The sequence below is a fragment of the Erigeron canadensis genome, chromosome 8 (assembly GCF_010389155.1).
Source record: "Erigeron canadensis isolate Cc75 chromosome 8, C_canadensis_v1, whole genome shotgun sequence".
NCBI classification, from domain to species: domain Eukaryota; kingdom Viridiplantae; phylum Streptophyta; class Magnoliopsida; order Asterales; family Asteraceae; genus Erigeron; species Erigeron canadensis.
In genome coordinates this window covers 24,856,247-24,873,313 of record NC_057768.1, presented here as the reverse complement: position 1 = coordinate 24,873,313, position 17,067 = coordinate 24,856,247, and the positions used below count along the sequence as shown (strand labels likewise).

At 37.1% G+C, this 17,067-nt stretch overlaps 1 protein-coding gene across 2 annotated transcripts; it reads right to left on the bottom strand.

Annotated features, from left to right (window-relative positions):
- Nucleotides 1-3,026: 3,026 nt before the first annotated feature.
- On the bottom strand, nucleotides 3,027-16,748 carry LOC122578108 (protein GFS12). 2 transcript variants are annotated; one of them, XM_043749990.1, is made up of 16 exons: nucleotides 16,516-16,736; nucleotides 16,290-16,384; nucleotides 13,327-15,297; nucleotides 12,922-13,249; nucleotides 12,254-12,469; nucleotides 12,083-12,155; nucleotides 11,796-12,001; nucleotides 11,644-11,706; nucleotides 11,364-11,563; nucleotides 11,154-11,265; nucleotides 6,636-7,160; nucleotides 6,253-6,563; nucleotides 5,284-5,527; nucleotides 4,897-4,970; nucleotides 4,669-4,795; nucleotides 3,027-3,323 (listed from the first exon to the last, which is right to left on the bottom strand). In XM_043749990.1, exons 1-16 carry the CDS (start codon nucleotides 16,642-16,644, stop codon nucleotides 3,174-3,176), a joined length of 4,824 nt encoding a protein of 1,607 aa, XP_043605925.1. In that variant the 5' UTR covers nucleotides 16,645-16,736; the 3' UTR covers nucleotides 3,027-3,173. The 2 variants fall into 2 exon arrangements, 1 of the variants encoding a protein (XP_043605925.1); XR_006320480.1 differs by lacking the exons at nucleotides 3,027-3,323; nucleotides 4,669-4,795 and having other exon boundaries at nucleotides 6,275-6,563; nucleotides 16,516-16,748.
- Between the last annotated feature and the right edge of the window lie 319 nt (nucleotides 16,749-17,067).

Sequence of the window (17,067 nt, the reverse complement as noted above, 5' to 3'; positions counted from 1 at the left end):
TCCTAGTCAAGGGTAGATCAAACAAAGAAGCAGTCGATGATATTTCTATGGTATTATTCATGTGTGGTGGTGGTAGAGTATACCGTAAGAGGAGGACGAGCATCAAAATAAGTTTTATTGAAAAAATGTAATTGTCCTTTCAAGTTGCATGGTCATTATTTAAAGGCATATGATTGGAGAGTAAATGTGATATATCATACACATAATTATGACACAGATGATGTGTATGGTCATGCGTTTGCTAGACGTTTATCTCCGGTTAAAGAAGAACACGTAAGGATATAGTATTACTTAAGTTGGTTCGGTTTTTACCATTGGTTTTTATATATGAAATTGAAGCGGAACCGATCCATTTGGTTTCTAAAAGACTAAAACCAAACCAATCCGTTGATTTAGTTTTTGGTTTTTCAAATCGGAGATAGTAGAAATAAGAGTATTGATGATGAAAAAACCATAATGGCTACGCTAATCTAAACAACCAGAATATACTTTCAAAGATATTAACAATAGTGAAAGAAGATTGCATGAATAAGATTATTACAATCATGTTCTCGTTATCAAACATAATGAGTGTTTGATCAAATAATTGCACTATGGTCCAACCGGATGTGTGAGTGTGGTTGTTGGTGTTTATCGGCGATTCCCTTACGGTCAGAGGGTCGGAGACCGCTTTACGCCTATGATTTATTGGTCCTAAGTTGTTATGTTCGACTTAGGGTTTGTGGGTTTTGTTTAGGGTTTATACGAAGGTCGAATAAACTATGAATGATTTGTAGGGTTTTGTATATCGAATGTATTGTTGATTATATTTTTGCCGTGAGGCTTCGTCCTCTATTTATATAGAGGGTAAATAACTTGGAGAGGATGATAAGAGAATTAGGGTAAATCTTTTCCTCCTTTGTGAATATCTTGTTTCCTTCTTGAGGAGATTTGTGGTAATCTTGTTACCAAATTGTGTCCGAGTATGTCGGAGCTTCGATATATGTTTTATAAGATTATCATGGGAAAGATCTTTATCCGATCTTTCTTGTATATCTTCTCGGAGCTGGCTATTCGTTACCTTTGGGGCTCCGGGGTAGTCATGTTAAGCGGAGATCGAGCTCCGTTATGGGTATAAGTGTTTTTACCTGTACGAAGATGACTTCGTATTCTGCTTCGGGTACGGAGCTAAAGCTCCATGTGAGTATATTATCAGTGAGTATATTGATACTTCCACATCTTCTTCTTTAATATTTGAATGAACCATAAGACCATGTACTAAATATTAATACTAGAACACAAATATATAATAAGTTAAGTCATATATGATTTCCGTTCGTTTCGGTTTTATATATAAAACCGAAACCCGAACCGATCATTTCGGTTTTTAGAAGACCAAAACCAAACCAATCCTTTATTTGGTTTTCGGTTTCTTGGTTCGGTTTTATCTTTATTTCTGTTTTTGGTTTTTCGGATCGGTTTTTGCGCACCTCTAGTGTGTATGGATTAGGAATTTATATATATACTCAAAAGGGGCGAATTTCGCCCTTTCTGCCCAAGATATTTCGCTCCTTCTGCCCAAGGTAAAAGTCAAAATTAATTAATGACGTTGAATAAAGGTTGACCGTCACTAGCAGAAGGGGCGAATTTCGTCCCTTTTAAGGTATGGTGTCAATAGTCAAATTCTTTGGTGTCAATAGTACGCCTCTTTTAAAAACTTGTAAATTTAGACAAAATACCCGTGGATTTCTTGTATAAGTGACACGGACTGTACGTGTCAACCAATCAAAACTCATCATGTACTTACACTCTCTCCCCTCAATACCCCATGTTCTTTTTTCCTCTTCGATCCTTCTCCGGATCCCTCTCTAGAATTCAACCATTCTTCCTTCAATCAATTAAACAATATTTTTGGTTCTACACTTTCTTTCATCGCTTTGGGGGATTTTCTTTTGTTCATCAATATCAAAAAGAAAATAGAGACCGGTAACAAAGTACTCCAATATATACAAGAAATACCAAAACATAACCAAATTGATACAAATTTAACTCCCATCAATATCAAAAAGCTACAAAGTGCAGACAACGAACTTGAGTTTCCTACTAATTCAAATTAATCAATGATTAGAAAGCTACAAAATTACTACATGATTAACACGATTGAAATGTTAATATAGTTGTATAATATGAATTGAGAAAGCTCGAGCCTAGGATACATATAAAACTGATAGAATCCACATACCATTGGAAATTTGGGATATGAAATATAACTCATATGAACCAAAATACCATTATAATGCTAATTATGAAACTTGGGTGTCAAATTGCCAAAATATGCTAATCTGAAACTTTATAATTCAGAGATGGGCATGTTTGATATTCAAAGAATTAACCAAACATAACATAAACATTAGTATCGTCATGACGCCAAAATGATGAATTGTATTGACAAGATGATTTACTTGAGAGCAAGAACTTTTAAATGATAATAATGGGCAACTTAGGTAATGGAATTATGAGATGCATAGTGGCGGACAGATGTTGAAATTAAGCACATTACTGCATTCAAAGGTGGATTCGGATTTTATTTTATTTTTGGAAATTCCCAAAGGGAGTGATTTTTCCGGTGATTCCTGTGCTTGGGCCTCGGGGTGAACCGGTGAAGAGAAAAGAGAAGATGAGAAGTCAGGGTGGAGAACAGTTGTATGTAAGATTTGCCAGGTGGTGGGTATTGATTTGCTGAAGGAATCCGTGTGAAATATACCAAAAACTCACGGGTATATTGTTTAAATTAAAAAGTTTTAAAAAGCATGTGTATTTTGTAAAATGGACCTTTACTTTTGTTTATTTGAATAATTTTCCCTATTAAATTACCATCCTACCAACGCCACTACCACCATTACCATTACCGTCACTGCCACCGCCACCTGCCGCCACCACTACATTGCTCGGGCATGTTACATATATATAAAATCTACCTACCATATATTTAGTTGCATCTTATTATGACGAAATATACTCTACAAATAATTATACCGAAATGGCTCTTAAAATGCAACTTTGTCACCTTTGACTATATTTATGAAGTCTTCTCAAATTATCACTTGTTGCTTGCTTACACAACCCTCTCGGATACAATATACAACAATATGCTTTGAACAAGGTGAAATAAACGAAACTGTAAACAAGAAAAATTAACAACAAACTTTTAGATAACCATCTTCTGTTCCCACCAGAAAAAGACGCGAGAACGGGAGAATTGCTATATTAGATAACACAGACATGTTCCTTGATTCACGATCAGCCATGTAGAGGTGTTGCGGTGTGATCCGCTGTTGCCCATCCTGTGTCACATGATATGTTCCATTAAAACCAGAACCACTCATAAGTTCGAGACATCACAAGGATTCCAAGGAAAGATGCAGTAAGAACTTAACTAGATCATATGTATATACATAATGTATTATTTCGTACTTTCAATTAGAAGTTTCAATATATGTTATATGAAATGTCGATTTTTTTTTAAGTTGTAACAAAAAGATATTGTCATTGAACTAATGCTCAATGGAAATGAATCGAGTCTATAATCCTGATCATCATGCTTGTATGGTAATTGTAGTTATATAATATTTTGCTTTTACATATATCTGATAGTCATATATATATATATATATAGGTTTTAGGTAATATAAAACAAGTATTAAAGTAAAACAAATAAAACAATAGGTTTTTCTTCACTGAAGATCACCGTGCAGCATGAAAATCATTGTGCATCAATTGCTTTGTGAATCTTCGTGCATCAATTTAACCATGATCCAAGGGTCAAGATCATGTCTTATTTGTTTTACTTTAATACTTGTTTTACAATACCCAACCCCTATATATATATATATTAAAATTTAAATATATTATATAATATTACTGTCAAGTACCGAGTCAAGGATTTCATGTAACGACACCAGCCACTAGTTGACAACTATGGGTCAAAGTACAGTTTTAATGCGTACCTCCAAAATCATTTTTATCATAGTTTAAAAAACAAAAAATTTGGCAGACAGAAAGAATTGACTTTGACATTCCGAAAATAATATAACTTTTGAAATCCAACTCTACAAAAATAAGTAGATAAAAAACGTTTCAGCTCAACCCAGCCTAATCCAAGCCAAAAAATAACAGTTGTGGTATCTTTTAACATAGTTGAAGACAATAGCCCTTCAGAAACCTTGAAACCCTCTTCCTTTACCTAATTATCCAGAAAATGATATCTTTTACTAAAGCGGTCAATCACACATTAGATGCTTATTCTTACATCAACTTTAATAATTAGTCAGAAACTACAAATACATTTAAATCAATTTAAAATAGGGGATATGGTGCATCAATAAGCCATGATCTAAGCAAATGGTGTAGAGTAAACACAAAAATTGCATATGAATGTGGAATACATATGAATACAAGTAAACAATATATATTTAAACTGAACATTACAACAAAGTCTAGATCATCTAGAGCACATACTTCTGACATTATATGTTGAAAAGGAACTCCTAATTAAAATCTACATGTGAATGCAAATTGGCCCTTTCAATAATTATAAATAATCCATTATTCATACAAACAGTTGTAACAGGAAGGTGTAATTTTAATGCAAGTAGCACCTGGAAAATAAAAAAGGTCATGGACACTTACCTGTTGTGTTAAGGAAGAAAGTCCAATCTTACTTCTGGATATTGAAATAACATCCTGTCCCCATACAGAGAAACCAGATACTCCGTCAGTGTGACCTCTGAATAAGATTAACGGTGATGCCAAATTCCTGAAAAAACACGCATAGAAAGAAACATGGAAAGTGCTTAGCTTTTTGAGGCAAAAGGATAGTTATATGTACATAAAAAAAATATTACTCTAAACGATTACTTTCTGAGGTCCCAAACACGTAAAGTCTTGTCAAGTGAACTAGAAACAAGTAAGTGGTCCTCTGGAGCAGCTAACTGCAGACAGACATTAAGAGATCAGTGAGTCTTGGGAAATGAAGACACTGGAACTTTCTAAACGGGTAAATGGATGGGGTCTTCTCTGTTCACGCCGCTTAACCGTGATACCCCGCGGCCGTTTTCGATTCCTTACCTAGCTACCCCGAAGATTTTACACTTGCACTATTCGACCATCTTAAATGGACTAAACAATTATTACTGAAAACAGTGCAAATTCAGGTCAACTCAGTCAGGCTCATTTCAACCCCCGTCATTATCGCCATCTCTACATATTCTTAGTAGTGTAACTACATTGGCAAGAAAACCATACCTTTGTCACATATCCATCATGAGCTTGCCATGAGGTAATTAGATTACCACTCCTCATATCAAGCAATCTGCACTGACCAGAGCTTAGTCCAGCTGCAATCCATGATGGTGGTGTCACAGCTCCGTTAGTTTGAGTCTTGGTAGAACCACATGAGCATATGGAAGAGATTAGAGAAGGAAAACTGGATTCAGAAGAATCACTCTTCCACAGATGAAGTTTTTGACATTCATCGATGTCAATGAATCTGTATCACAAGGACAAAAAAACTTATGATCATTTAGTCAACGTAGACAGGGAGTCATCCAGGAAGTAGAGGTGCAAGATAGGTGTTTTGTGTACAGGTTAGTCGGGTTGTATTCGCCAACACTTTGTTGTCAAATTTTCTAAAAAATATAAATCATTAACATGTTATGATTAGAAAAACATTACTATTTCAGTAATAATCTGAAGTTTGAACTATTGACTAAGACGATAGTTTTCTACCGGAAATATTCTTTGATATTTCATAAATAACACAACTCAAATCAGTGGTAAATCCAGGAGTTGGACTTAAGTGTGTCCTTAACTTAGTTGAAGAGACAAAGTGAGCAAATCATACAAGTCGGATCGGTTGGGTCATTCATTAGAATTTCTAAAACTGGTAATTTCAAAAAGCTAAAGATATATATAATGTTTAAGTAATGTAATGTGCCCCGCATACATTGATTACAGAGTTTTTTAAAATTATTTTTGAAAGCTTAGGAACCTGTAAAACGTTAGAAGGAGGATGAAAAAGAAATGTAGGAAGGGCTATCTCCACTTCCTTAATAAAAATTTCCAAGGTGGCTCCTAATATACTATCTTGTTTCTAAGATGGTTCCTGGGATCCACTTAGTAATTCACTAACACTAGATCTACCCATGACTCGAATCGACCCAGTTACAAGTAAATGGTCAATATGCCACCTCTACCAGGAAGGTAGTGATTTACCTGAGAGAACCATTTCCAGTACCTGCCACAAGCCGATTTACAGTTTCCAGGTGATGCATGCAAGTATACAAACTCCCATCATAAGCACTACTCAAAATCCCACTACCAAGTGAACTATAATCAAGCATATTAGCTTGGTCAGAGTGTATTCTGGATAAAGAAGTCGATGAACTCCCATATTGTGTAGAATTTCCCGAATTTTCAGCAATTACAGATATATTTTTCCCTGAATGGCTATGCCAGACATGAATTGTGCCATCACAAGAAGCAGTTCTTTCCGAGGACCCTAAGCCACATATGTCATTCACAACCTGACCAATATACAAAGTAACATTAAACTTCATTCAACAGCAAACCAACAACAATTCAACAAAATAACAAACCTCTTCATGGCCATCATATCCAGATGAACAAGCAATTCTTGATAAATCCCACTTTCGGACAGATCCCTTAAATCCTTGTCCAACCCCGGCTGTATAAAAAGTACACTCGTCTTGACAAACACCAAATGATCTGAGGGCTCCATGGTGGGCCCGAACCGAGTGTATTACAGATGCACTAATTTTCCATGGAATTTCATTACTTGAAGCCCCAATACGACCAAGAAAATCAGGCCCATCCCAGCTTGTTGCAGGGCTCGGAAACCAATGCCAGGGTGGTTCCTGCTCTCTAGGGGTTGATGGTGCCATATGCTTACTATCAGAATTAATATTGTGGCGATTTAGTCTCTTATGTGGCAAAGACTTTTTAGATACGTTATCTACTTGTGACTGTGGTACCGACCATCCAACTCCATGAAGCAAGACTTTAGCAGGATTATGCTCAGATGTTGAGTTTTTGCTGTAACTTGCCCTTCTCACATTTATATTGTCCACAGCACTACGAGAAGGTTCCTCTGTGTACTCCCACTAAAGCATCAAAAATTTAAGGAACACTAGCCTGTAAGGGGATGTTTGATTGTGCGTTTTGAAAGTGATTATGTGATATTTAATAATCATAATCAGATCATCAGTTGTAATAAAACAAGGTGGATATGCATAAGATTTTTTGAGGTTGTAATAACCAGATAATCATATGTTTGACAGTCTAAGGAAAGAATTAATATAAGATGACCAAATAAGACATTTATGAAATAGGAGAGCAGTGTTTCATATTAGTATTAAAAGAAAGAGTATTACTTGCTTTGAAATTTAAATAACCAGTTTTAGTGCTACCGTTTTCTATAATATATATATATATATACATATATATATACGAGAAAGATAATTATAATACAAGCAATCCAAAAAGTACAAGGGGATATCTTCTTCCTCCTTCCTTCTTCTCCGGCGAGACTACCGCCGCCAGCCACCACCACCTCCTTCTTCGACGAGACAACCACCGCCACCACCATCATCTCTGACCACCTCAACCACGGCGCCGGCAGCAAGAGCTTCTCCAGTACCGTATCAAACCGCCATGATCTCTTGGATCGCCGCCCATCAAATCCATAAGATTCCCATACGCGTCCCGTGACAACCAGTTTAGAACGGATGAGGGCAACGCCCGTACCGTATCTACCCGAAAACGAACCGGATTCTCGCCGGAAAAGTCGCCGGAGATGTCGTCAGAGGTGGTGGCGGTGGTTGTCTCGCCGAAGAAGAAGGAAGAAGGAGGAGGTGTGGCGGTCGCCGGAGAAGAAGGCGGTGGCTGGCTGTAACATTTGTGAACTTTGACTGAGTTGACTTGTAATTAACGTGATTAAATGTAGTTCGATTGCCACAACTTAGTGAAATTCTATCCATCATTGACCTGTTGACTTGATGTATAACTAGGTTTAATCTATTCTTGAATAACCATATGATTGAATATTATTTGACGATTCTAAGCTATGTGTAATACTAGTCGAGCTTACATTTACGTTTAAACGGATTCGTGACGTAAGATAACGTTTAATTTTAGTTGAAGTGATGACGGGTGATCCATGGGTCGACCCATGACCCATGAACCACCACTAGAGACCTAACTCATCCTTACACCATCCCATCCATTCATTCACAACCCTATCTTCTTCTCTTTCCCTCTCACCACATTCATTGCAAGAACAATCTCTCTCTCCAAATTCTTGGGTCATTTTATGTGCCTCAACCTAGATTAGTACAAGATTCATCATCATTATCCTCATCTAATCCTCATATCGAAAGATCAAGCTTTCTTGTGCAAGAAATCACACTTTATAGCTCATTTTCGGATTCAAACTTTTGGTTGGATTTTTGGTAAGTTTAACTTGGTTTATTATCATCATTTTAGGTCCATAATCATGATTTTAATCAAAATGATGTAGCCTTGGGCCCAAATTGGAGTCAAAACCCTTATGGGTCGTTTTTAGGGTTTCTATAAATAGAAATGGGTCAAAAACTAAATTTTTACTTGTTTGAGGTCATGGATCGAAAATGTGAAATGGGTTATGTTGGGAATAAAACTTGTACAAATTTCAGGTTAAAAACCCATGGAACCCTAATTAGGGTTTTATATAAGAATTAAAACTAGTTCTTAATTGAAATTTGATGGATTGAAATCGGTTTTTGGAAGAGAATTGGTGTTTATTCTTGTCCATCACGAACATTGCTACACAAGATCACCCCAAGTCGATTCCATATCAAAAATTAGGGTTTAAAGTCTCATAGGTCGAGTTTGACTTAAAAGTCAAACAGTGTTCTTCATTTTGCCCAGCCCAGATTCCTCCTCTTTCTGGACCCCCGTCCATTACGCCACCTTCTAGCGTCCATTACGCCATCCTCCCCTGTATAGCGTCTCATACGGCCTAGCCACCATATGAGACGGTGGCTTGCTTCATCAAAATAGACCTTACGGTCAAAAATGTCTGTTTACGCTGGTTTTTGCTTCATGAGAAGCTGAAAAACAGTTATTGAAGCCACCGTAAGGTACGGTGACTTCCATCGTAAAGGATGCCGAGCCTCACCTGAACCACCGTCCCATACGCTGCACATGCCGTCTGTTACGCTACTCTATTTTGCACCTTCGTAACTTTACGGTGAAACCACTGTAAATTACAGTCCCTTCTGTTTCAAAGTTTTCCGTTTTCTTATTTTCGAATTAATGATCCTTGCATTGGTCCAGCTTCACGTCGGTCCACTCTTGTCTCTTTTGAGAGTTGTGTTCGATTCATGGGAGGGTGCACGTTAATGAAAACCCAAAACCTAATTAATGATAAGTATGCATGAACTAATATATGTACATATATATATATTGTGGGGTGGGTTATTTATAGTACATGCATAAATTAGTACAAAAAGTACATGTGTAAGTTAGCTTACTTCCTTCTTCTTCGGCGAGACTGCCGCCGCCAACTACCACCATGATCATCTCTGACCACCACCATGATGATTCTCTGGCGACGGCGACCACCGCCACCACGACTTACACATGTGTAAGTAACTTACGCATATGTAAGTAACTTACACATGTGTAAGTCTCGCCGGAGATGGTCGCCGTCACCGGATGATCATGGTGGTGGTTGGAGATGATCATCTACTACGATATACAAGACTTTTTTGTAAAAACACCAAGACTTTCCAGCGACGGGCCCACAGAAAAATCATGTGTAAGTTAACTTACACATGATTTTTCCAGCGCTGGAAAGTCTTGGTGTTTTTACAAAAAAGTCTTGTATATTGTAGTAGATGATGATGGTGGTGTGTAAGTTACGAAAATCAATGGTCCTTTTTTGGACTTTTTTTAGTTGGTCTCAAATTATCTTTCCCCTCTATATATATATGTATATATGTATGTATGGGAATATAATTATACATACTATATTAATACGCGTGTTAGTCGTTGAATACTTATAACACGTTCTTAATTTGCTTGTAGTCGACAAAGGTGAGTCTCGTAGCCCCTACGTTTATCATATTTGGGGGTGGAAAGTGTACTTGTCTAATTAATGATTGTTGGTTGATTTTATAACGTTATGATATGAGACGTGACATTAGATATACGATTTTTAAAACCGACACGTTTATATACGACGAAAGACGTTTATTATATTATTATGTATGACGTGACGGTGGATTGACGAATCCACACCCAGCATGATCATAATCCAGATAAGGGTCTTTGAGCCCATATTATGACGTGTGTATATATATATATATATTGACGATTATTGTGACGTGACGTTTATTGTATTGGCTTTGACGTGATTAGGTATTCTAATCCTCACTTATCGATAACGGTTGATATCCCGACACTTGATTTTCATTACTTAAACCTACGAACTCACCAACTTTATGTTGACACGTTTTAGTACACTTTTCAGGTGCGTATTGGATGATTGCTTGACTGTTTGCATGCTAGGATTAGACTTGGACTATTCTTGGATCTGTGATTCATAGTTCCCGCTTATGGGTTATGCTTAGGATCATTTGCCATTTTTTGTACTCTCTTTTGTAAACGTTTGATGGTCGTGCTCCTTATGCATTTTGTATGGTCCGGTATTGTATTTGGTTGAATTGTATGGATTGTTCAATCCTTTTAATGTATTTAGACTTGTCTCTACTTAATTTCCATGTCGTGCTGTGCTTAGTATGTAACTCTCATGATTCCGCCTTGTTGGGGTGTTACACTGGCGGCGGCAGTCTCGCCGGAGAAGAAGGAAGGAGGAAGAAGATCCAAAGGTGCCTTGTACTTTTGTACTTTTTGGATTGCTTGTACTCTAAATAACCTACCCCTATATATATATATATATTTCACGATTGTTTACATATATACTCAGGAACTGATTCTAGTGATTTCAAGTCGCAAAATCATATAATCAGTTCTGAAACGCAACTTATATCACTCCCTAAATGGACAAAGAGACTAGTTTATAGATATATTCAAGAACATTAAAGATAACCCACCTTCCAATTATGATGCCATAGAAGATACTTTTCAAGAATCAACCATGTAGAACAACACTTGCGAAGTGCCTCTATCCCAAGAAGAGATGCAAAAGGTGGATACAGAAGCAACCTGTAAATAGCTCCAACAGGTAAACATTAATGCAGCAATCCAGTTTGGTTACTTCCATCATGAATAATTTCCTAACTAAAGAGTGGAAAAGAACCTACACAAGATCCATCCTGGTCTCCATTTGCTCGTAAACGACTTTATTTTTATTAGCATTAAGAATTGCACTACCAGGACCATTGTGAGTTTCTTCAGAGAAGGCAAGTTTTTCAAAAAGCCCTTTCAGTTTAGGCATGACATACAATGACGTTAATTCCGGTCCAATCTGCTGGGAAATTGTAACAAGGCTTGTAGCAGCAACCTGGCATCCAAAGAGCCATATTTTGAAGAAAAACAACTGTTGCAAAAGTTTAACCTAAAAACTAAGAAACATTAACAGACCTGAAGTGATGGGATTCCTAAATTGGCTGTCATGAGAATCTGAATATATAGGCAACCTCCATCCTGGTATGTTTCAATCAGTGATAAATGCAATCATTATAATACTGGCAAGTGGCAACTTAAAGTAAAATATAAAAGAGTAGATTTTATACCTCAATCAGCTCTTTGACAACCACCTGACTTGGCAATAACTCCAAGATCCCATCTAATGTCATTAGACAATCCATAAGAGCCAAGGAACTCCAACTCTGCATAGGCTCGGGCCTAATCACATTGGACACATCAATGCAAGCGCGTACAACATTTTTCAGTAATGGAAGAATCTGTTCGACAATGAAAACCTCTCCAAAAAGACCACCTGAATATTAAAAGAGGTTAAGTATTAAGAAAAATGCCTCAACTTCTTAATTAATTCTTGACACATATAAGATAGCATTACCAATTCTAACAATGACATCGATTCCATCACTACAAAGCCCCTTCCCGAAACATTGAATCAGAGGTAATATTGTCTGTATAAGGAGTGATGAGATAGTGAAACAGTATAGCCATTCAACTTTGGTGATTTATAACTGACTCAAAAAATTGAGGAGTTTTGAGCTTATGTAACCTGATAAACAGTAACTGGGACACCAAGCTCATCACTTGAGCCAATCAAAAGTACAGAGGCAGCCCCAGATGAACTTTTATGAGGAGAAACATATAGATTTAATAGAACCATAGAATGAATATTCTCCAAGTATAACTGTTTACCAATCTTGCTCCATAACTCACGTACAAATGAATCTTGAAGAAGCGAGACCTTCATGTGAGAATAACCTGTTGTCTGCACAAGAGTCTAACTGTGAGAAGTAGAGAGAAATATGAGGTGACAATTTTGACCTATTACTTATGAATTAGCTATCACGAATTACACCGTTATGTCCTAATCTAACAGGTCAAACGAATAAAAACAAAAATACATTATATTAAAATGGGTCAAAAGTCGCCCAAGGTGTACTTTTAGTACATAAAACCTCCTAAATCATTTTATTCAAAAGGTTATTTTCTTAACCATAAATGACGCAGAAATCAGTTATAAAAATATTAGAACCCTTGGACTGATTTGGGTAAACCCAATCTGACCTGGTGCATTTTAACCTGCATTACAATAACCTAATTTAACCCGAGCACTCTTTAACCCAATACTTAACCTGCCTTACCCACCCATTTTGCCAAGTCTTACAAAAACCTTAATGCATCCAAGCAACAAACTATAGTTCAAAGTTAGCAACTGGCCTGAAGAATTTTCTGTATCACAGGCAAGATCAGTGTCTTTAAAGCTTGCAGATTCAGACACTTCAAGAACTCCTTGAGCATTATATAAGCCCACTCTGCTACAGTGTCAGATAAAGGTGTGAGTAAAAGAGGTAGACAGTGGGGTGCACACATTTCAGCAGCAAAACTTCCCATTAATTTCAAAGCTCCACATTTTGCATAACTTGCAACATAATGAAGCTTAGATTCATCATTTGATAGAAGTTGAAGTGGGGATAGAAACAAGTATGATGACTTCACTGTTGCAGGGAAATAAGGAGATTCCAATAGAGACTTGATAGATGGTCTCCTGATTATTAGAAGGAAAAAAGAACCTTACAATACAGTAAAATTTATAGAAACACACAGCATTGTAATAAAGAGTACCTATCCCACTCCTTCTGAATGCATGCTTCAACAATAATATTAACCTGAGGGGGGAGTTCGTGCATCAATTTGGGCAGACCACCACTGTCTAAGTAGTGGGCCAAGGATGTTGGATTAAAAAGTGGTTTCCTCAAATGTAGTTCTGCTAAGATGCAACCAATTGAAAACACGTCATTCGCTATATTTACAGACATATTTGTTAAGTGAGACGCTTTCTGCCTCCATAGAAGAAAATCTTGATACCCTGAAGTGCTATTATCATCTGTCTCAATAGTCTGAAGAAGAAAATTTATATCAACAATCGATGGCGACCTCAAATCTTTGACATATTCAAATGTATCAGATACAACTTCTTCTAAACCAGAGGAATCCTTTACAAGATCATGTCTATACAAAGGACTCAAATGGGAAGCATGTTCAATGAATGTAGTTGCTTCTTCTAGTGCTTGTAAATTAGAGATTTCATGAAGCAGATCCTCTTTACCATGACCTTTCTTCTTTATAACACCCCAACGAGGAGGATGAGGAAGACTAAATAGCTGACGCCGCCCCACTGATTTGGCGCTTGTAGGCTCCGAAGGTGGCAACATGACATTTTTGGCAGAAATGGCTGCTTCCCCGGACATTTTGTACCCGAATATAATATCTATCCAATCATGAATTTGACATGAAACACGATCACTTTCCAAAGCATCCCGATGCAATCGAATAAACTCCTCCGGGCTACCTGCCCATGAAGGTACTGCTAAATCAGACATCCCAGAATGTATAGAGCGGAATATTTGTGGATCATAATAAAACTCAGGGATGCATTCATCTGGGGTCCATTGGTAAAGCCTATACATTGTGGATGGATACTCGTTTGGTTCATAGACCGAGCGGACAGCTGTTCGGAGAACGCTTAAAGGCAGTCTTCTTGCTTTATAACTACAGACAGCTAGCTCTGAGAGACATTCATCTGAAACATGATGTGGGATTTCTGATGTTAAATATGTAAAGTCCAACTGTTCATCGCCTTTCGCCAACCGCCACTTCGTTTTACTCAAATTTCGCCAACCCAACTCGTTATTCTCATCTGGTTTTACACTAAAATCAATAACCCATGGCATTACCGTGTGAAAAGTATAATCACCCCACCTCCTACCAGCTAATTTGTTTAAAAAAAGCAGATACTCAAAGTTGGTCAACTCTCCACTCCACCAGCGAATAAACACAGTATGCCAATCTGTAAGATTAGATATCTTCATATCAGCAAAGAGTTCACTTGAGTGACAACCTTCAGTGTAACAGCCAATCTTTTTGGATACATTGGAATTTGATTTTAGTGTATCACCAATATGCAGCCAGCACCAGAATGAACCAGAAAGTAATACATTAGATGGACATATGCTACCATGGGAAATCCCTAATCCATGCATGTATCTCAAAGGAGAGAGTATCTGATACATTAAAAATTTAATATGCCAGTTTGACTTTAAGGCATCAGGGCTATAGTGAAGAATGTTTTCCAATGTATAAGGAGTTTTTGGTATTATTATATTTATATGGGTGGGTGATTTCATCATGCTCATAATTGGTACTATGTTTGGATGTCTTATGCAACCAGGAAAGCTAGTTTCAGTAAATGACGGTACCCCGATTAAGTTAAGAAAGTTTATGTTATCTCGTCCCGTGGCTTTTCCTTGTAACAGAAGAGTAAGCGAATGCAATACATGATCTTCTATACTCCCAGATAAGAAGCTTGAAACCAGATCCTCAAAAGCAGGTAAGGATACGGATCCAATTTGAGAAATTGGGGCCAAGGCTGTAAGTGTCCTCAAGCAAGAATACCTTGCAGAAAAGTCACAGGTTGAATTGTTGCACCCTAATCCAGGTAAGCATGAACTTCCGCCTTCATTCGACAATAACTGAGATTCATTTGATTCATTGTCTAATGGGGTTGGTTTGATGTCTTCTGGAAGATGCTCGTTGCTGTATAAACAAACACATGTCCATTTACATGATAATAAACTCAACTCTATAAGGAAAAAATGCAGTAGCTATGATTAATAGACAAGCCTACTGCATATAAGATATATGTTTAAATCTGGATGCTTAGCATCATTTATTAATGTTTCCATGTGAATAATTTCAAAGGATCGAAAGAAAACATAGGTCAAGATTACAACTTTATAAATTTTAAATATTCAGCATTTCAGCCACTTTTCGACCCTTGGGATTTAAAAATAGATGAAGGAGAACGACAAAAATCAACTCAAGTATGCTCAATTTGATTGCCAAGTTCTATAGATCTCCTTTTAAGAAGATGATACTCACACATTTTATTAGTATTTTTATTCATCCATCCTGCATACGGAAAGAGACCCAAACCCCGGAATAGTAGTTGCTAGTATTTAGGGCGATACAAGATTTCTTGAGAAACCCTGATGACCGCATGCTACTTACTCTCCCAAATTTGAACTTTCACACTCCCTCTTATCTCTACATCAACCGCCCCAAGCACCATATAAAACCTTGAAAAGATAGGTTCCCTAACTAAACATTGGATCTCGATCTTCCAAAGAGTGTGGTATACATAACTAAACGAACAAATTTGAATGATAGTGATATATATATTAACATAGTTGAAAGATCAAGTAGAAATAAAGTAGCAAGCATCCTTCTCGTGTTACCACATGTCCCCACCCACCCAAAAGGGGTCTAAAATAAATGCACCTGACTTTACTCTTTCGTACGTCTGCCTATCAAAGTGTCTACAAGAAAGAGCAAAAAGCAGGTGCATCAAGGCCTGTTGGATGAGTGCGGGAGACGTGACAGCACAAGATTAGATTGTTTCCTAGTTCCTACACTTACTCGTTAAGTTCTTTCTCACCGGAACTCGACCCTATCTATATATTTAAGGTAAAATAAACCTCAATGTATATGAAAGAAAAAGGCATATATACAAATATATAGATACATACATGTAGTTGATGAAGCAATTGTGTTGTTGATTATTAATTCTCAAATACATCAATATGAAATGAGGTTGTAAACCCTCTTTTTCGGAGCTTGAAACCTGCAACAAAACCCACCTCCACTCACATTTTTATAACTACACATTATAATTACATAAATGAAATATAAATTATATATATTACATATATATGTACAGAGAGAAGAGAATGGAGGGTTTAAGAAAGAGTGGACCTGAACGACGGCGTTTGAGGCGAAGGGAAGTGGGGAAGCGGCGGAGATGGCATAATTGTAAATAAGTTTGTCAGTAAAATCGGTTCGAATTTGACGTTCAAGACACTCCAAGCAAAATTCATCTTCCATATTTTAATGATTAATGAAATGATGATGATTTGGGGTAAACAAACATTGTAAAAACCAACTACTGTAATTTCAAATGGATCTGTCTTTATTTCAGATCACTTTCTGGGAAACAGGCTCATATACTTTCTACCTTGTTTGTTTAAAGGAGTAGCCGTTCTCCCTTTCTTTTTTCATGTGGAACGCTCGGGAACGCCCGCTCTCGGTCCCGGGGGCGTTCCACCTACTTAATTAACGTGCCCATTCGGATTTGGAACGTGAGGCTCCGACGGTTCATTGTTTGTCTTCTTGCCTGCGCATGGGTATGTTTGGTGTGCCATTGCCATTAAGTCCCTTAAATTGAGTAAGTATCAATTTGATTAAAAAACTATCCATAATAATTTTTTTATAACCAAACCACATACACATTATCTTTAAAAATGAATC